Source organism: Balaenoptera musculus, chromosome 3 (genome assembly GCF_009873245.2).
Source record: "Balaenoptera musculus isolate JJ_BM4_2016_0621 chromosome 3, mBalMus1.pri.v3, whole genome shotgun sequence".
Classification (NCBI taxonomy): Eukaryota; Metazoa; Chordata; class Mammalia; order Artiodactyla; family Balaenopteridae; genus Balaenoptera; species Balaenoptera musculus.
In genome coordinates, this window is record NC_045787.1 from 31426945 (window position 1) to 31449471 (window position 22527).

At 42.4% G+C, this 22527-nt stretch overlaps 1 protein-coding gene across 1 annotated transcript in view; it reads right to left on the reverse strand.

The window, feature by feature from the left end:
• The window catches only part of C9 (complement C9), a 56096-nt gene extending 43486 nt beyond the window's left edge, over positions 1-12610 (reverse strand). Inside the window, 1 exon segment of the mRNA XM_036845902.1 lies at positions 12479-12610. Coding sequence (XP_036701797.1) covers positions 12479-12555 — 77 coding nt within the window. The 5' untranslated portion in view covers positions 12556-12610.
• Positions 12611-22527: the final 9917 nt, after the last annotated feature.

A 22527-nucleotide genomic window follows, 5' to 3' on the forward strand; every position in this document is an offset into this window, starting at 1 on the left:
CCTTGGATATAACTCCCAATTGGACATCTGCACTTAAATGTCTTCATGGCTCATGAATTTAGTGTATCCCCAGACAAATCCATTCTTTTTCCTCTTCTCTCAAGGCTTCTCCTCCTGTATTTATTGTCTTGGTAAACAGTGTCTCCATTTATGCAGTCACCCTAACCAGACTAGGGTGGTACTTGTCTTATCGAAGCTCATCCCCCATATCAAATCAACCACTAAAACCTATTCTTTACAGTCATAAATGACTCTCAAATCCTTCCACCCTTCATCTCTTCCAGACACGTCTCTGGTCTACACTAACATTTCATCTCTCCTAGATGACAGCCATTTTTTTAAAAATCCTGTTTCCCTAAATCACCCAGAGCGATCTTTTAAAAATGCAAAGCTTATCATTCATTCCCCTACTGAAACTCTTTGGTAGCTTCTCTCTGTTCTGAGGATAAAGTCCAAATTTTCTAACATGATATGGTAGGCAGAGTAATGACCCTCCAAAACATCTGTGTCTTAATCCCCAGAATCTGTGGATATGTTACTTTACATGGCAAAAGAGACTCTGAGCATGTGATTAAGAGGAAATTATTCTGTATTTTACCTGGATGAGCCCATTCCAATTATGCGAGCTCTTAAAAGCAGAAGAGTGGTTCAGAGAGATGTGCAGACAGAAGTAGCAGGAGAAATTCAAAGCATGGAAAGGGATTCCATCCACTGTCGCTGGCTATGAAGATAGAAGGAGTTTCACCAAGGAATGCAGGCAGCCTCTAGAAGCTGGAAGAGGCAGGGAAATAGATTCTCCCCTAGAGCCTCCAGAAAGGACTGTAGCCCTGTCGGAGCCTTGATTTTAGACCAATGAGACCCATTTCAGATGCCTGACCTATACAACTGTAAGATAATAAATCTGTGTTAAGCCACTAATATGTAGTAATTCGTTACAGCTGCTACAGGAAACTAACACACATGGTCTAGAGCGCTCTTCATGGCCCAACTTCTTCCTAATTCTTCACCTTCACTTTTCCCCCAGCCACGCTGAACTTGAAATGCCCAAGATAAGCTACATTTTCTCACAGCCTCAGACCTTTAAACCTACTGTTTCCTATTCACCACACTGATCTCATCTTCAACATATTTTTTTTTCCCAGAAAACCTTCCCTAACCCCTCATGTAATTTACTTTTCTATGTATATATTCTTATAACGTCTTGTTCCTCCCTATATCGTAAGTGCCTTTGCAATGACATGTTTAATTTAATTTATTTATTCACTCATCAAATATTTATTGTCTATTATTTGCTAGGCTTTGAGGATACAATGGTATGCAAAACAACAAAACAAAATAAGACAGAAACCGTGATCCCCAAACTAACGGAGCTTATGTTCTAGATAAAAATATCAGTGAGTTAAGGAAATTTTCAATCTTGCTCAGCTTACATATCAAGTGTCTGGAACATAGTAGGTACTCAGTAAATGCTTTATGAATGAATAAATGAAAAACTAAGTGCATGAAGAGGAAGAAAGTTCTTGATCGTGTGGTCTAGGACAGACCTAGGTCTGTATTTCTCTAGGTTATCATCTCCTGGTGGACCACTCATATCATATTTTTGCAAGACTTGCTTGTCATTAGGCAACCCTAATGACTGGAGATACCATTTCTGTTAAAAACATATTAGACAAGCTGCCAAAACTCCTTGAAGAAACTGATTTCATGGAGGTTTGAATATTAGTATCTATCTGAAACCACATGGCTGAGAAATTTGCTGCTAGAACTTTTCCATCAGGCTAAATCCTCATCTGGAACTGACCGGCCTCATCAAGAGGCAATGGCAGATGCACTTTTATGACCTATAGCAGCAGGTCTCACTACTGACTGCATATCATAATCCTCAGAGAGTAAAAATAGGAACTGTAAAATTGTGATTCCCCATTCCACACTAATTAAATCAAGTTTTCTGTGGATGGGCTTCAGGCATCAATGTTTTTAAAAGGTGATTCTCGTGTTCACACAATGTTGAGGAAAACTTCTTGGCACCATCTGGTGGGCATCCATGAAACCTGAAGGGGTGGAATTCAAGTATGGGGGTGCCCATTTCATCACATAACCCAAACTTGAGGTCGCCACTGACCTGAGTCACTGAGCTGCTTTATCATTGGTTTTAGGAATTACTCTAGGCTTTGCCTATTAGTGTCCCTATGGATCTTGGCAATCTGTGGATCTAGTTTTTCCAGTATTAGTTAGGCCTGCTGCCGTCAACTGGATTATCTGTTCCTGTCTATCCTTTTTGTATTTATCACTTACTTAGAAGATCATGTTAGCATTTTGTTTCAGCATCTCCCCCAAAGATATTGGTTCTAGAAACCACACCCTAAATAGACCTGTGGTATGACACCTTAATCTTTCTCACCTGCCATTGAGACCAGCTTCAATGCCTAACTAGTTCAGAGAGTACAGTACAGACTGGGGGATCATGTATGGAAGGGAAAACTCACTGCAAATACTGCAGAGTGAGTTGCAGTCCTTTGGTGGGCAAGCCTAGAGCCCAGCCAGTGAAGGGGGCCGATCAGAAAGGCTGTTCATCTGTCTCACACATCAGTGACCAGGACCCTGCTCCAATGATACTGGCATTGCCTGTAGATGCTTCTCTAACATCCGTCACATTAATAATAGCCCCATATTAACAATGTGCACACGAATTCCCTTCCTTCTAACTTCAGGACTCCTTTTTTTTTTCACATATTTGACTCACACCTTGGACGTAGAATAGAGCACCAGAACTTCGCCTTTGATCTTTTATTGCCCTCCTAGACTGTGATTTAGATTCATTTCCTGAATGATCCAACCTGGCCCTGTGGGAAGGTCTGCACAGATCCCACCCTTGCCCTCAGAGAGGGACTTACCCCCCCTAGATATCAGGCTCAGTGTATTTTTTCATTTGCTAGGACTGCCATAACAAGGTATCACAGGCTTAAACAACAGAAATTTATTTTCTCACAATTCTGAAGGCTAGAAGTCTGAGATCAAGGTGTCTGTGGGGTTGGTCCATTCTGAGGCCTCTCTTCTTGACTTGCAGATGACAATCTTCTTCCTGTGTCTTCATTTGGTCTTTCCTCAGTACACGTCTGTGTTCAAAGTTACTCTTCTTTCAAAGACACCAGTTGTATTGGATTAGGGCCTGCCCTAATGACCCCCAATACAGTCACATTCTGAAGTCTGGGGGTTGGAATTTCAACATTTAAATTTTGGAGGGACACAATTCAGCCCATAACACTCATCAAAGTTTTTCGATTAAGCAATACCTATGTTTTCTACTAGTTTTACTAGATAATTTCCAAAGCTCGTTTCCTCATTAAACCTTTATTCTACCACTGAGGGTAAATTTTGTAGGTGTTATACTTTATAGGTGGGAAACTAAAAACAGAGAATTATGCTAGTTATTCAAAGTTAGACAGTTAGTAGCAAAACTGGATTTAGAATCTATGTCTCTCCACTCCTAGTTCACTGCAGTTTTGCTCTCTCTCCTGTGCTGCCTTTCCCCCCCGCAACCAACTCAAATCCTCTTTAAAATAATCTAAAGGGTCATGGCTTATTCAATAATTGCTGGATGTAATAGTCTGATGATTTGTAGACATTTGGAGACACATTAAGTTAATAAGAATATATTTAAAATTTAGCAGAATATATTTTTAAAGAATGTATTTATATTTTTATTTAAGAATACATTTTTAAAATATAGCAGCTCCAGGTAAAGCACAGCAATTGGACAACATGGCTCTTGCCTGGATATATTTTTGAAGCTTACACCTAAATGTTGTCAAATTAGGCAAAAATAAATTGAAAATTGTAGGAACACCTGGATGTTTTGCCTTCACTGCACCAGGTACCTGGATATTTAGAGGCAAAATAAAGGCAGGACTTGAGGGAATTATTAAGAGGAAATAATAGATTATGCAAGGGGAATATATTATTGAAATGAATGCATTGCATAAATATTAAGAAAGAGGATGAGTGATCTTGGATAGCTCCTTCTGAGCCCAGTACCCCCTCCCCAGGCCCTTTGACTCACTAGACAGACAATCTTTTGTAGCTCAAAGACTGTGCATGTACAATGCTTACCACCTGCCTTTCACCCTGCTGAGCTATTAGGCTGAGCGGAGAAGTATTTGTAAAGCACTTTCTGGATTTGTAGATGAAATGTGTTTATCAAGTAAAGCCTATTTCCAAGTGTTTCAGTCTCAGCTTGAAAGTCATTTCCTAGATCAAAGTGATGTACATCAACATGGCAGGAGGTCTAACTCCAGGCCAGAAATGCGCTGAATGAAGAGCCATTGATGTACACCTGGTCCCATCTCCCTGCCATGAAGAGAGGTTTCCAACTTTAGAAAAAGAAAACCTCAGAAGCAGTTCACACCCCAGGACAATTTGTGGTGGGCCCAGGCAGGAAAACACCTGCTGTAGGAAGGAATCTTTTTGTCAATAAATAAGACAATGTGACTCCTTTGAGTGGAGAAATGTAAGCTAATTAGGACTGCATCCTTAACCCATGGATCTGCCAGTTTCTTTAGTTCCTGCAATTCATCAAGGTGAAGAGATAATATAACAGCAGTGGCCAACACTCTAAAATTTCAGGACTTTTCTGGTTTCCCAAGTCTTAGTCAAGAGCTTCTCTCATGTGCTTCCAATGAGCCAACATTCAGTAACATTTATGGAGGGTCTGCTCTATGTCACGAATTGTTTTGGTAACTTGGGCCACAAGACAACATCCTGACCGTCACGGAGCCTGCGTTCCAGTGGGTGAGATACAGTAAAAGAGTATACTAGAGAATACAACATGCAGTATCAGTTAAGACACGTGAGCTGTGAAGGAAAATAAACCAGGGTAAGAGGACAAAAAGTGCCATAGGGCTGTGCTGGAGCCCCACAGGGCTGGGGGTTTCTTACAGAGCGTGGTGAGAGGACCCTCTCAGAGCAGGCGTGGTGCTTTACAAACGTGTTCACAAATTCTTTGAAATTAGGCTCATCAAAGATGGGGTCTATGCGTCCCCTTTTTGAAGCTGGTAGGGTCTTTGTTAATGCTTTTGAGGAGTAGAATGCAGTGGGAGAGAGCCTGCATGCCTTTTAAGGCTGGGTTAGAGAAGCCCATGCTGGTTTATCTAAAGACACTTGCTCTGGGAGCTTTCAGCACTATGTATGAAGCTAGCTACCCTGAGTCCACCGTGTGGAGAGCGTGCACACACACACACACACACACACACACACACACACACACACACCACACACACCACACACACGCACGCACGCGCACACACACACCACACACACCACACACACACACACCACACACACGCACACACCACACACCACACACACACGCACCACACACATGCACACACACACCACACACACCACACACACGCACACACCACACACCACACACATGCACGCACACACACCACACACACACCACAAACACACACACACCACACACACGCACGCACACACACACACCACACACACGCACGCACACACACACACCACACACACGCACACACACACCACACACACCACACACACACGCACACACCACGCACACGCACGCACACACACACCACACACACACCACAAACACACACACCACACACACACCACACACACACCACACACACCACACACGCACACACCACGCACACACCACACACGCACACACCACACATATGCACACACCACGCGCACACCACACGCACACACACACCACACACACCACACACACACCACACACGCACACGCGCACACACGCACACACTGCACACACACCACACACACCACACATGCACACACACACACACCACACACGCACACACCATGCACACACCACACATGCACACACACACCACACACGCACACACCACACACACACCACACACGCACACACCACACACACACCACACATGCACACACACACCACACACGCACACCACACACACACCTTGCACACACACACCACACACGCACACCACACACATGCACACACACCACACGCACACACGCACACATGCACACACGCGCACACACGCACACACGCACACACACCACACACACCACACACACACCACACACGCACACACCACACACACACCACACACGCACACACCGCACACACACGCACACACACCACACACCACACACGCACACACGCACACACCACACACACACACGCACCACACACGCACCACACACGCACCACACACGCACACACACCGCACACACACCGCACACACGCACACACGCACGCACACACACCACACACACACCACACACGCACACACCACACACACACGCGCACACACGCACACACACACCACACACCACACACGCACACACCACACACACACACCACACGCGCGCGCACACACACACACCACACACACACACGCACACACCACACACACACACCACACGCGCGCGCACACACACACACCACACACACACACGCACACACACACACACACACACGAGAGATTCCTAGGGAGACTCAATTGCTCTAGTCCCCCAGCTATTTGGGTCTTCCCAGCCCAGGTGACAGACATGAGTGAAGAAGTTGTCACGATGACCTCAGCCACAGCCACCGTCTGCCTGCATCCATGTGAGAGACCCATGACAACCGCCCAACTGAGCCCAGCCAACCCCCGGCTTCAAGAACCAAAGAAATAATTGGTCTTATTTTAAGCTACTGTTTTGTAATGATTTGTTACACAGTAAAAAATGACCAGAACAGGGAGGTGCTGTTTGATTAGGTACCTGAATGAAATCAGAGAGAAGCCATGCGAGGGTCTGGGAGAAGAGTGTTGTAAGCTAGGGAACAGTAAGTGCAAAGGCCCTGAGGTGGCATGTTGGAGGCACAGCAAATAGAGCAGAGTGACCACAAAGGAGAGTGAGGTGCATCTGGAGGAACAGGCAGGAGCAGCTCATGTCTTGTGGGCTGCAGTGAGGAAGTTGGATTTGATTCGGAGCTTGATGGGACTCCTTAGAGGAACATGAGAGCAACAGTAACGTTCAGATTTACATTTTCCAAAGCTTTCCCTGGTTTTTGGGTGGAGAATTGACTATTGGGGAGTGGACAAGAGTGGATGCAGGGCAGAAAGGATAGTGATTTGGGCTAAAATGGTCACAATGGAGACAGGGAGAAGTGGGTAGATTTGGGACATATTTTCGAGGTAAGGCCAACAGGACCTGCAATTACATTGCATGTGGCAATGACACGAATAGAGGAATCAAGTATTGTTCCCAGGTTTTTACGTGAGTAACTTGATGGGTAGCAGTGCAGGTTGCATGAGGATGGGCAGAGAAATCAATAGGTATGTTCTGGACATGTTAAGTTCGGGATGCTTGTTACATTTTCAAGAAAAGATGTTGACTAAGTAATTGGGACACTGGGCTCAGGAAAGAGATCAGCGTCATAGATATAAATTTGAGAGATGTCAGAATATAAGCGATATTTCACCCCATGAGGCTGGAAGTGAGTGGGTGTGTTGAGTAGGTCTGAGGACTGAGCCAACATTTAAAGGAAATGTTACAACATGTTTGCAAGCTGATGGGAATGATTTGGTACAAAGGGAGATACTGATAATGTGGCGGAGGGGGCAGAATTAAAAGAGCAAAGTCCTTGATGAGGCTGGAGCAGATGAAGCCAGTGCACCAGTGAGTGGCCAGGCTCAGGGGAGCGTGGTGCCCTTAGCATCACAGGCCTCACTCAGAGAACTTGGTTGAATTGCAATTGCCATTTACTTGTTGATGTTCCCCACTAGTCTGTAAGCTCACTGAGGGCAGAGACCCTTGGTAATAACATGCTCTGTTAACAGCTCCCGAAGCAGTGTCCAGCCCACGTTGCAAACAAGAAATATTTCCTGTATTAAATGGGTGAATAAAAAAAGACCATACTTGGCCAATAATAATTCATAAACAAATATCTGTTAACTTATGTTAAATATAAGTTAAATATAAGTTAAAAACACAGATGGATACAACCAAAGAAGGAGAAAAAAAACTGACATTTTGGATATTTTCAATTCTGGTTTGTTTTTTTTTGTTTTTTTTTTGGCCACACCGTGTGGCTTGTGGGATCTTATAGTTTCCCAACCAGGGATCAAACCCCGTGCCCTCTGCGGTGAAAGCATGGAGTCCTAACCATTGGACTGCCAGGGAATTCCCTGGACATTTTCAATTTAATAGTTTTTCCCAACTTTAATGAGTGTTTGGGTATTTTTCCTGATTGTAAGTTTGATTAAAATAAATTGAATGATAATTTCTAGCATTTCTGAGTGCTTAGTTTATGTCAGGATCTCTTCTAAACTTTTATATTCATTATCTCATTTAACTTTTTACATCAGCGCTATGAGATGTCTTCTACTAGTATTACCATTCTTGAAAGATGAGAAACTAAGCCACAGAAATGGTGAGTAATTTTTCTCGGGTTACACAGCAGCTACTTGGTGGCAGAGCTGGGATTCAAACCCAGGCATTCTCTCTCCAGAGGTGACCTACTCAGCTACTCTCTGGATTTCTAACTCCCAGTCTAGAATTCCTTAACTATTAGAAAGATGAAGAATAAAATAAATATGACAACTATAAACACCCACATATGCAGCCAAAAGATGAATGACAAACTGGGAAAGACGTTTGTAATTCATACCAGAGAAAAAGGACTAATATACTAAGTCATCATAGAAATCTCTAAGTGAAAAACAAGAGACTCAATAGGAAAATGGGCAAAGAATATGGATACTTCACCCCCCCCCCAAAATACATATAGCCTTTAAACATATGACAAGATGTGTAACCTGATTAAGAGAAAGGCAAATTAAAACTATTCAAAGCTACCATTTTTCACCTATGAGATTGGCAAATATCAAGCTGTTGGCCTAGAGCTCCCACTGGCAAAGCTTTGGAGAAACAAGCACTTTTACACTCTGCTGGCGAAAGTGTAAAATAATACCCACCCACGGGACTGTGGGGCAATTTCCGCAAAAGCTTGAAACCGATACCTTTTGATCCAGTTACATCACTTCTCAGAATTAATCCTCAGGTACAATTATCCATTTGCAAAGTGATATGTGAATAAGGATATTCATTGCAACGTGGCTTATAATACAAAACTGGAAACAACCCAAATGTTCGTTAATAAAAGAGGTTATCTGAACTGTATATCCAGACAATGGAAAATTAATCATTTGTGAGGAGAAGGAGGAAGTTCCTTTTCTACTGATACAGAAAGGTCTCAAGGATATACTGCAAAGTAAAAAGAGGAAAAGCAAAGTACAAGATAGTATATATGATATGATACCTTTTGTGAAAGAAAGGGGAAGAGTAAGATTATAGTTAGCTCCATGCTTTAATCCACATAAAGACATACTGGAAAGACACAGGAAATTAATAAAGGTGATTCCCTGTGGGGAAAGGGTGAGGTGGGAGACGGGGAGTGATCTAAGTACTTTACATATAACACAAATCTCATGAAAAGCTAGGAGTAGGGAAATCAAGACTTCTCAATGTATACTTGTTATATTTTTTGACCCTTGAACCAGGTAAATATTTTGTTATTTACAAATGAAAAGGAAGAAACTAACGATAGCTATACTCACAGCACACTCACAGCTTGCCTGTCACTGTGCTAAGCACATTGCATTTATTATCTCAGGGATTTCACAGCAGGTCACATTTTTATTCCTATTGTGCAGGTGCTAGGAACAGGTTTAGAGTAGTTAAGGAATTTGCTTAGGGTCACACAGCTAGTAAATTGTGGACCTCAAACTCAAACCCAACTGCCTGGCTCTGGAACCTATATTATGAGCTGTTATTCTACTTGTACAGGGTTTGTTTTTGTTTTTGTTTTTTAACATTTCTATTCTACCTTGAGAGACATAAGAGATGATGTCCCCTCATGACCTAGTCTCATGGGCATGCTTGTGTTTGCAAACAAGTGATTGTTGGAAATCCCCAATTGTTCAGCAGTTGCAATAGCTCACTGTAGCAATGGCTTAAGATACAATGTCTGTGGCCATGTGCTCTCCCCTGAAGGCTAGCTGTAATTCCATCCCCTCCTCTCCTAAACCAGAAAGCATATCAAAGTAAAAGGAATAGCGAGGTTATTATTTTAAGGAATACTTCACATTTATTGAGTTCTTACAGCGTGCCAGGCACAGATGCTGTAAGTATATAACATGTATAAAGATTTAATGTTCACGTAGAACCTTATTAGGTAGGGACTATCGTTGTCACTGTTATGGGCTGAATTATGTTCTCTCAAAAAGATATGTTGAAGTTCTATACCTTGTACCTCGGTATGTGACTTTATTTGGAAAGAGGGTCTTTACAGAGGTCATCAAGTTAAAATGAGCTCATTACGATGGACCCTAATCCAGTATGACTGGTGTCCTTCTGAAAAGGGGAAATCTGGAGCCAGACAGGCACAGACAGAAGAGGATGTGAGGATGGCCATGTGATAACAGAGGCAGAGATCAGAATGATGTAGCTGCAAGCCTAGGGATGTGAAAGATTGCTGGCCACCACCAGAAACTAGGAAGGGTCCCCCCCAGAATTTCAGAGCACGCATGGCCCTGCTGACTCCTTGGTTTCAGACTTGTAGCCTCCAGAACTGTGAGACAATACATTTCCGTTCTTTGAAGATACCCAGTTTGTGGTACTAGGAAATGAATACAATCACCATCTTACAGATGAAGGAACCAAGGTACAGAGATGTTGAGTAACAGTTCGTAGAGGTTGCCCAGATTTATACGGTTGGTAAGTAAGTATTGGCACCTCAGCCTGAGCTTGGGAAGGCTGGTTCCAGAGGAATGCTTCATTCTGATCAAATCTGTATCTTAAAATCATTTGCAAACCTCAGTTCTTTGGCTGAACTGTGTGTCTCACTTCATGGCTGGTCTGAACACTCTGTTTGACCTCAACCCTGTATCAAAGGGCAGAGCACAGAGTGTTTGGAGCGGGGCAACCCTACCAAACTCCCGAGGGCATGGCAGTGAGAGTGATTGCAACCAAATCCCAGCCAGAGGTGCAGCTGCTCAGAGCTGGGGGGCAGCCAAGGGGGCTTTCTGGTCCTCCCTGAAACAGATGAGTGTGGCCAGGACCCAGGGGGTCCAAACTTCAAAGCAGCGGAAGCCTTCCTCGTGGCCTCTCATTTTTTGGTCAGCAGGAGTCACAATCCAGGAATGTGGGTTGTTTAAATTACTTTTTTAACTTAAGAAAGGGTCAGGGTAAGTACAAGAGGGCTAAAGCAACTTTCAGTAACTGCCTTCCCAAATCCCCTTTGTACCCGATGCCCAGTAAATGCAAATATTTTCTGAATAGAACAATGCTTCTTAAATAACGTGGGAAGAGGAAGTGATGGGATGAAGGAAAGCCCGGCGGAGCACTTCACCCAAGCCCGGGCTGGTCCGTAGAGCGCCTCTGTGTGCCCCCTCCTAGAAGATGCAACCCTGTGAGCAAACCACGTGCCTGGTGGGGTCCAGGCGGAATGGCAGCCTCCACTGCAGCCGGGAGGCTGGCAAAAATGTGCTTGACATGGACATTAGCGTCCAAAACAGAATTTGGTGAAACCGAGAGTCAAATAACCAAAGGGAAACTGGATACAGGTCACAGTCACATCAGGCAGAGGGACAGTGTTTGGGTAGATAATTTCCCCCAGCTATATTGTCAAAGCCCGGAATATTTTAATGCCATCACCGGATGAGATCATGCTGTATCAGATGACACAGGACTGTGTGTTCTCCAGCCACTCTGGGTACAATGTAGACAGTCAGTGAGCACATCTTGTCTGGTTGGTTTATTTCCTGGATGGGCTTGGTGTGGGCTTCATGTTCCCGATTAGGATCAAAGCATAAGAAGAGAAAGCGTCTTTCCTGGAAGCCTGGCCGACAGGTCTGCACCATGGTGATTCTTCTCCAATGGAAGAAAATACCACCCTAAACCTAAGGACAAAATGTGTGCCTCTGGATACAACTTGGGATGTCACGGAGGAGAAGCAAAATGCTTAACCTTTGCCTGATGTGGGGCAAAAGGAGGATGTAGCCAATAGTTAAAAGAGTGTTAGACACTGAGGCAGAGTGAGGGAAAGATTTATTGCCTTAAATTTAAACTTCTTAGACCTTAGATACTGATATACCCAGGTTTATTATACTCTAGTAAAAACCAACTTTGTTTCCTAAGTCCAGTATTTGAAGACTATCTCAGCCTTCACACTTGAATACCTTGTTTAAGAGAAATCCCTGGAAACAGCAGCAGGTATCCTCAGAAGACTCTGAAAGACACCCTCAGGCTTTTTCTCACCCTTTTTCAAAGTTTAAATTCTGGGGCTCTATGTCTCGATGTGCGTGAAAATGTTTTACCTGCTTTGTTGCTCTGCTACTAAAGCAGACTCTGAAATATCGAAGCCTATAGGGAAATTCCAGAGACAAAGGGAAAAGCGACTCACCTGGGAGTGGGCCCCGCTCTCAGGAGACTTATTTCTAAAATGCAGATTGCAAAGGCGACCCTCCGGCTGGTAGACATCTGCTCTAGCTAGGCAGCTCCGAGTGGAATGGCCAGATGGTTCCTGGAAGACATTTATTTGCAAAGGACTGGGGAACAATTATTGTTTGTTTTTGCTTAGGACTTTTGTCAGATTGGGCTTCCTGGGTGCCAAAGTCCAATCAGAGGAGAGTCATTTCATAATTTGGGCTTACTGTTTTGGCCAAGAATATACTTAACAATTGTATATTCAGGCAAGGCGCCTGTGAACGCTAAACGGCTGAGATTAGCAGCAGTGCTGTGTTGAAAAAAAAGAACAAGCAAACAGAAAACTCCAGTGGTTTTCATTTTGGGAGACTCTGGAAGGGATGATAAGGGACTGTGTAATTTGGGGGAAAAAAGGTCTGTGGATGATTCCCATAGAGGCAGAGACTCAAAATTAGTAAAAGAATTGCACCGACCAGAAATGGAGACACAGACGTAGATGTTCCAATCTGAGGGAGAGCTGTGTGGGTGATTTCCACACGGGCAAAGTGTAAAATGCATTTACAAACCTGGCTTTCTTTAACAGGTATAGTGGGTCATTTTGAAGAATCCAGGTACCCTCCCTAAGGCCTTTCCAGTATCTTCCAGAAGGATATGGTCTCTTTATCTCAGAAACACACCTGTCAGCAAGATAGAGTCTGAGATGGAATAACTTGCTCTAACCCATCGGAAAGAATTTTTCCCCCTCACTTTTATGTTCTTCAGGACTTGTGGAAAGGGCAGGATATTTTGGAATTACCGGAGAATGGGGACATCACAGCGGCTTTTAAAACATTGGTTGCACAATAGAGTGACTTGGGGACCTGTGAAAAAACACTGGTGCCTGCCCACTCCCACCTGATACTAATTATTGATCTGGGATGGGGCCCTGCATCAGTATTTTTTAAAGATAACTGGGTCATTCGAATGTGTGGTCAGGGTCGAGAATTCAAATGACTACCCTGAGAAAAAACACATGAAATGCGGTCTGTTATTGGTTTTTAAAAATTTGCTGACACTTAAGGGGACTTCATAAGTATTCATTAAGCAAAAATAGGCAATTTTCAACCATTAGCACAGCAACACAGAGGGTAGGGTTGAGGAGGTAACAGATACAGAGCTAGTTTTTCCAGTACTGCCTACCTTTTGATCTTTTCCATGGTCTTACCTGGAGTAAAATTACCTAGTCTTATCACCTTTTCTTGCCCCCTCTTTTCTTTTTCTTTTTTTATGCAGGGCTAGAGCTCTCTAATGGGACTAATTTCATCAGTTCCTGAGTCTGCTGTGTAGACAATTTTCATGGTCGACATGTAGGTCATGCAGAGTTGCCAAGTAATAAGGTGATTCGAATGTGTGCGGCGACACTTCTAACTACATTGATGAATAAATCTATGCCACAAGACACTTCTTGGGAATCTTTGCAAATGACAAGTGGGCTGTATCCAGATACGGTAGGAATCTGTCAGATATAATGGAAGAATGTTGAACCCCCTCTCCTACATGGCCTCTCTGAACCCTGCCAGGATATGTATGGAAAGAAGGACTTGGAAGCAGGCAGGGTACAATGATGCTTTATGCTAATTAGACTTAATGCTAATTGATTAGAGTTCGTGATAATTGACTTCACAATTAGATGTGACTGGAGAATGAAAAACCACCTCTCTCCTTGGAGACTGACTCACTGGAGGCGGGGAATGGAGTATAGGGGGGTTTATTAGCTGACTGGTTTCAATGTTGAATTGCTCTGTAGAAGTTATATTTATTTTTTTCTCCATGGTTCAGGCAAAATGTAACGTAGCAAAGTAATGGAAGCGGTAAAGTATAATAGTAATATACTATAATAATAATTATAAAAATATAGTATGTCTTACATTTTTGTAGCACTTTTAACTCTTTTTTGCCCTTAACATCTATCATGTATAGGACATGTTTTGAAATGAGATTTGTGTTTATCTTAGGGAAATGAAGACTACAGAAGTGAAAATGATAACATTTTTAATTTGTGTAATACTTAATGGCTTCCAAAGAACAGAATCAATAAATGTTTATGGAATTTCTGTAATATGCCAGGTTATATATGCGTAATCTCATGTAATCCTCAAGATAACCCATTTTACAGTTGAGGAAACTGAGGTGCACTGAGATGACATCATTTGTCCAGCATCACCCACCCCCAGTGGTGAGTAGCTGGAATTTGAACTTGGCGAATCTCAGGCTTGTCCATCAGTTCTGTTGTTACTATTCTAATTATGTAATGTGAAACAACATGAAACCATAAAATTCCTCACTAAATCCTCTCAACTCCATAAAAGGTAAGCTTTCAGTCTAGTCTTACAGATGAAGCTCAGAGAAACAACAGCCAAGGTGACATGTAAAGAAATGGCAGAGGTGGGATTTGAATAAACCATGTCTTCAAACTCTAATTCTAGGGTTTCCCACTCTGTTGAGGGTTCTCAAAGTTTTCACCACTCAGGGGCCTTTTAAAATTAAAAAAAAATTAAAATTCCCACTGGTTTCAATTTGCTTGGGAAGTTTGCGAGCTTAAATTATATTTATCGCACAATAATAATACTTTTCCCTATTTTTAAGGCAGAGGCATGCACACATGGACATTAGAATGTGTGCCCATCAGGCAGAAACCCTGAATTTTTACTGAGGTGATATAAATGAATGCATTGAGCAAAATTTCCATTTGGCTCTTTTAAAGTGGTAGAATCAGTGTTTTGAAAGTTTATTATTAGTAATTTCATGGAATCCCTTTTAGGGTCCAGAGATTTCAAGTTGGGAACAGTTGTCTCATTCCATATAGGCTTCTAGCTGAGTCCCAAAAGATCCATGTGTCTTACAATGCTATGAATTTGTTGTGCTTTTACTTACAACCCATGCACTTGCTGTAGATAATTAGAATCATTGAACAGGGAGAACTTGGAGATGACTGTCAACTGTAGACCCCTTGGTTTTAGGTGTGTTTTCCTTGCTGCTAGGTCCTTAACATCTAGGATTGTGCCTAGCACATATTAAGCTTCAATAGATATTGCAAGTTATATGCATTAATAGATGAATGAATGAATACAGGTGGGGAAAGTGATGTCCAGGACGGGTAAGTGACACATCCAAGGTCACACGGTCAGGGGCAGCGTCAGATTCCAGCTCTCTTCACTGCTGGTTCTGTGCCCGTTCATTACAATATTCTCAGCTGAGCTCTTTTACAAGAAAAGGGAAAGAATTTTCTCTATCGAGTGGTTTTGGGGCTATTGTGAAGCTCAATGGAGTGATGTTAAGTCTGGCTATCCCTTTACAGTAACGAGGATTCCTGTGGCTCAGATCTGTTTACAATCCCATGGAACTACTTGGGAACCACTTGATTGCATTACAGCACTTCATTTTAAGGGAAGAGTCCACACAGTCCCTTTCTCTTTTGAAGTTCACAAAGTCTGGCTCTGTCACCTCCTATCTTTCTGTTTACCAGACTCTTGACCTCCTACCTTCACAGAAGGCTTTGACATCACGTTAGAATCTCCCTCTCCACTCACACCCCAGCCTTTACTTCAGTTATTCTTAAAGGCACCATACTCACTGCCTTGATTTCATCAGTTCTATCAATATTTGTCTTAATTCCATTCAGCCCACTGCCATACTCAGCTTCATCCCAACACTTGTCATGGCTTTACCTTGAGAATGTCAATGATCTCTTCTCTGACCACAATTTCCAATTCTTCCAGCTACCTCATTCTCATAATACTCTCAACATCCCCTTTCTTTGGCTTTACTGAGACATCCAGCTCCTTGATTTCTCCATTTTCCCCCAGATTAACACCCTCTTGCTGGCCTCTTTTCCTTTCCTCCTCTGTGTGGATTCCCTGCCCATTAATGGACCCTTCTCACAAGCTCAACCCCCTCACACCTCTTCCATCCCTTGGACCATCGTCTACAAACTCTCATCCTGGGATCAGTCCTGTCAGTTCAGTTTTCTGCTGCTTTGCCTAAATCGAGTTGGACACTCATCTTTGTTTACTCATTGGACTTTGGACAGATTCTTTCCCCATTTCTCTTAAAGGCTCCTTCACCTCTTGCTCTACCGAGAAATTCAGAAACACTTTGTCTTCCACTGGGTGCCTGTCATGTCAACTTCCATGCATCTCAATCAAATCTCAGAGGAAGGGGAGGCTTGCTTTTATTTAGGAAAATCTGGTGCTCTATAGTTATCTCTTGACTTGCCAGGATTCTTCTGTATTAGCTGTCCTCTCCCTTATATCCTCCATTTCTTCATTTTGATCAATTTCTTCTCCTCAGCCCTGTGAATATGCTCAAGTCTCTTTTATCTTTATAGAGTTCTACTGAATTCTTTGATTTTTTTCTCATTGCTAACACCCTTGCAAGCCAAACTTTTGCAGTCTGTATCAATTTTCTTCCTTTACTACATGGTTCTTCCTTTACCTTCAACTTATTGCAGCCTGCCTTTTATTCCATTGAAGACCTCCTTACTGCTAAATTTGAGGTACATTTTTTGGCCCTATCTTTGTCTCATAGAGGCATTTGACCCTACTGGCTGCTCTTATGCTTTAAAATTCTCTGTTCCTTTGGCTTTTGTGATACAGCATTTCCTGTTCTTCTGCTTCTCAATTGTTAGCTCCTCTCCCTTGTCCATCATGCAAATTGTACTACTCCCCAGGGGAGTCTGTCCTCTGCCTTTTTCACTTCTCAATCTCTACCTACTTTTCTTACCTACACTTTAAGAGTAAACCTATCATTTAGAACCAGAAGTCTCAAAGGGTGGTCTGTTGAAGTTCCTTTACCAAAATCTTCTGAGTTCTTGTTTTGAAATTATAGATATCTAGAAGCAATAATTTTCAAAAATGTAAAGCATATTGTGTTACTTTCCAGCTTAACAATCTTCAAATACTTCTAAGAAATCTCCAGGTGGATTTTAATTTGTCCATGATAAGTTGAACTTGCCATGTCTAAAATCAGGTGCGTAATTCTTTCCCTGTCCCTGTCAAGGAAGCTCTTTTTATATTCCTTATTTCGTTAATGAGTCACCACCTGCCTTGTTTTTCTGTTTCTATATCTCAAAATCATCTTTGTCTTTTATTGCATTAATATTCTGACAGTATATGAAATGTTAAGCAGTTACTTCATACTTATTTTATAGTTACTGAATGATCGGTTGATTTCACTTGGTTCAGGTATATTTGGCTTCTGGAACTTGGGACTTTGACAGAAAGAAACTAGCATTTGAGGACCAAAATATATACAGACTTATTAGTTAACGATATGTAAACCCAGCTAAATATAATAGGGGATGATGCTTCACAAATATTAAATTCTCTGTAATTTTCTCTTTTAAAATTATGTTTTCTTGATACTTTGCAATTTCAGGGCTGAACCCTGAGGCTTAATGCCCAGGGAAGATGGTGAAATAAAGGAGCAATCGATCACCTGTGAATCTCAAAGCAGTGGGGACAGCACAGGTTACCATACAGAGAATGCTGCTTCTCAGGCTCAGAGACTGGAAGAGGGAGAGGGCTAGAGATGGCAGAGGCAGGCTTGGAGCTGTGTGTCCTAAGTCACTTTTTCAGGCCAAATTCCAGAATGGGGTCAGCATGTTAAGTAGGTTGAGGTCAAAGACAGATGTTTCTGTCCTTGCCATCTGGAACTCTGGGAGAACAACTTCCAGACTTTCCCAGTTTGGGGGAAAAAGCTAGATCAAAATAGAAGTGTTTGTGCTGCGTGTTTGGGCAGGGAAGGAGGGATTGATTTGGCTTCCTAGGTTTCTTTGTCTGTCATGTGTCACAGAGGATATTTGTTCCCCTCTGTCCTGAGGAGGGGTGGGGAGGGAAGCTGGCAGTCTTGTTATGTCAAAGACAAAGTGGCTCTGGAAGAGAGGGCAGGGATGGAAAGGCACTTACAGTCACAACTCAGGAGTCTAGTGTTAGTGAGGGCCACGTTGGGGGGCCCAGGCAGCAGGGAGGACCACCAGGCTCTGTAGATCCTCCAACTTCATGGAGAGGAACAGATGCTACATTCCTCAGCCAAAAGCATTGGCTACAGATACCAAGATGGTAGTGCCCAGGTAGACGAGATAGATGCTGTAAATACCGGAAGAACAAGAGGCTGGTATAAGGACCTGACTGAGGGTCTAATCCCCTTCTCAACACTCCCCTCCACATCTCCCATAAAACTAAACATCATCGTGGAGAAAAGCAGGAGGAAGGGGAAGAAATCAAAAACATTGGGCACATATGTGAAAGAGATGGTGTCCCCTAGAGAGGAAGGTCCTAATGACTGCATTGAGGTTCCAGGACCGGATTTTGCATCCAGCAGAGTGGAGACTCGTAAGAAAGGTCAGATTCATAGGAAGAAAGAAAGAAGGAAGGAAGGAAAGAAAGGAAGAGAGAGAGAGAGGGGGATGGAGGGAAGGAGGGAAGGAGGGAAGGAGAGAGGGAGGGAAAAGAAAAAGAAAGGAAGAAAAAAAAGAATGTGGATACATTTTTCTTTCTGCACCTGAGTGTAGTGTAAGCAAAATGTTGACCCTGTTTCAGAGGCACATGGGTCTTCTCTAGACACGTTTTACTAATCCATCTTCTCTAGGGATGGGGCCAGTCAATAACTATAGATGACTTAAGTCAGGAACTTCATCCTGTTTCTGATGCAGCATCACCTCCTTCATTTTTTCCCTCTCTACTGACTTGAGTTTTTCTTTGTCTTGAGGTTTTGTATGAATTGTTGAAGGACTGCAAGGTGTCTCCCTGCTTTGAGTTCACCTTGTCAGTTTCCACTCTCTATAGGTCTAGGGTTTGTGTTTGTCAAATTAGGAGACGAAGAAAGTCACCACCACTGAAGAAATGAGGAGGAGAGAATAAGAAAGCACTGTGTAAAATAAACCATGTGTCATCAATCCATAGCTTCGATCCAGTTCATGAAGAGCATGATACCATCAGATGTTAGATTTTGATGAAACTGTGCAACAGTGTTACTGTTATAAAATGTGCTTGTGTGAACAGCTTTCCTCATTGACCACGAGCCATGCACCTGGCCTAACTGTGGGCAGATGCAGGAGAGTTTGCTATTTACAATGTAGTAGAAATTGGGAGAACATTACGCACAGCTCATCTTTCACTGTGAGCAGTCTGAGGCTTGCATTAAAAACACTAACATGCTGATGAGGAATGCCTGAATTGGAATGAACTGAGCATGAGGTTAAGTTGGTGTGTTGCATTTGTAACAACTAGAAAATTCAAACTTTGTAGTGATGCTTATTTCATCCTGAAAATGAGCTCTGGAAAGGTCAAAGGAAGATCCACTTGCCTAATGAAAAATGGATGAGAAATTTTTTTTCATTCAATTTTATGGTAAGCATATTGGTCATAGGAAGCATAAGAGGAGAGATGTACTGTGGGGAGAATACAATCTGGGCGAATGTAAGGTGTGCCAGCCTAGAGGCAATGGTACCAGTTTCTGGAGGCAGTGAAGTGGATAAGCGGTTAACTTGAGGTTAAGCGCAAGGACGCTGGAGCCTGGGTTGGGATTCCACTTTGGCCACTAGCTGCATGACTTTCGACAGTGACTCAAGTTCTTTGTGCCTCAGTGTCCTCTGCTATAAAATGCTGGTGGTAGTAGCAGCCCACCTCATAGAGTTCATATGAAATTAAATTGTTTATTGTTGTTACACTCTCAAAAGAGTGTCTGCCTGTGGTACAAGCTGGGTAGGTGTTTGCTGGTATTATTCCACGACTTCTATGGACCATCCCTGAATCCACTACCCTTGCTTTTCAAATCTAGCAGCATTGTGCCTGCAATGAAGAATTGCAACGTCCTTAAAATGAAGAATCTCATAGCCCTTTAGCAAGTAATTACTCAGGAGTTTCACAGTCCTCCCCTCAGGATCCTTTTAACTGAAATGGCACATCCCTTTGAGTTCAAATTACGTTGTACTAACATCGAAGCCTCCTGGACTTCCCTGGTGGCGCAGTGGTTAAGAATCCGCCTGCCGATTGGGATCGACATGTATACACACTGATGTGTATAAAATTGATGACTAATAAGAACCTGCAGTATAAAAAAACAAACAAACAAACAACAAAAAAAACAACTAATACTAAACTTTCTTTGGGTTATTTGTATGGAAATATGTTAATATAAATGTTTCAGACATTACATGAAATTTCTAAAAATCTTATATGTTCCGGTATAATGTTATAAGTCATAATTCTAGTTATTACTTTAAAATGTATATCTCAGAAATAACTAAATTTCCTTGTCAATTGCATTATTATGAACTTTCATCAAATCTTTAACCGTGGTCATTTTTAAGTCTTTTGTCATTTATAGACAGTTCTGGGTGTACTCTGATGCTTTTGCAAAAATGTCCCTATAAAAGGGTTTCATCTTCAAGGAATTCATGGAAAAGACTCTGACAAGTACAGGTTTCTGGTAACTGACTATACTGCTGAACTGAATGAATAAGCATTTTCAGAACTCTAATAGAAAACTTATGAATTCATAAAAGTGCTAACAAAACATCAAGATGAGAAAAAATTAATTACATGGGACTGAGTGAACTGATGAGGATGATTATAATTTTTGTGACTTTCTGTTGGAATAAAAAAAAAAAGAGTAGTGGTAACAAGTAGGGAGGCTATGGGCTGTAGTCATGTGATATGATTATTGATGACTGCCCAAGACACGATAAGAAAAATCCTATTTATTTTGAAAATGGAAGTGCATTAGTTACAGTGGGAATTTTTACATGCTATAAAACAGTTTTATGAAAAGATTTAGTAATGAGTTCCTAGCTTTTATGTTCCAGGGAACATATCTTATCTTTAAACATTAGGTACTATTTTCTCTCAGGACCATTTACGTTCTTATACCTTGTCTGTGTGACTTTTCATTTACTAAATATCAATGTTGTGGAAGATTCATCTATTTATATTTATGAAAACTGAGCCTCTTAAACCTTATACAATTTAAAAAAAAAAAGAATCCTCCTGCTAATGCAGGGGACACAGGTTTGAGCCCTGATCCAGGAAGATCCCACATGTCACAGAGCAACTAAGCCCGTGAGCCACAACTACTGAGCCTGCACTCTAGAGCCCACAAGCCACAACTACTGAGCCCACACGCCACAGATACTGAGCCCGCGTGCCACAACTACTAAAGCCTGCGTGCCTAGAGCTGGTGTTCCACAATAAGAGAAGCCACCGCAGTGAGAAGCCCGTGCACCGTAACGAAGAGTAGCCCCCGCTCGCCACAACTAGAGAAAGACCATGCGCAGCAACGAAGACCCAACGCAGCCAAAAATAAATAAATAAATAAATAAATAAATAAATAAATAATAAAAAACCGTTGAAACCTCTTGTGCAGTGACTTGTAGTTTCCCCCCCACTTCCATTTTATTATGTGTGGTGACCTTCATGGTACTAACTCACAGAGACTAGTCCTCTACATTCTTTAGCTTCTACCTTCTAGTAAAAGTGCCTTACCATTAGCTTTGCTGACTGTGCTCTCAGCTGTGCTTCTCTTCTGCCCTGAGGGCGCTATGGAGTCAAAGACTGCCCTGATCTACATTTGGAGGTCGGCCAACTTGGGGTTAAACTATGACCCAGGCATGTGGGAAACACATTAGCTAATCCATCACCCATTTCCAAGGCCCTCTTGCCAGGACTGGCTTCATGGGCACATGAAGTAGCACAGGGCTCAGCACTCAGGAGGGCCCCAGGCTTTGTTTAAGGCTCTGCTGGTGCCATCTTGAAATTCTGAATTTTACGTTGGGACTTCTGTTTTGAAAGCAAAGTTTGATGGGAAAGTGGAGCCTGTGCACAAACAGAAGAAATATGCACTGTGTGTCCCCCTTTCCATGACACCCCATTTGCACAGAGTGTTTATGTTGCCCTGTGAACATGGGATTTAGGTGGATTTATGATGCGTGGGAGTTCAGTGGCTCAAAGTAAAAGTGAGTATAAGGTAAGTATGTTACGTCTAAGACTA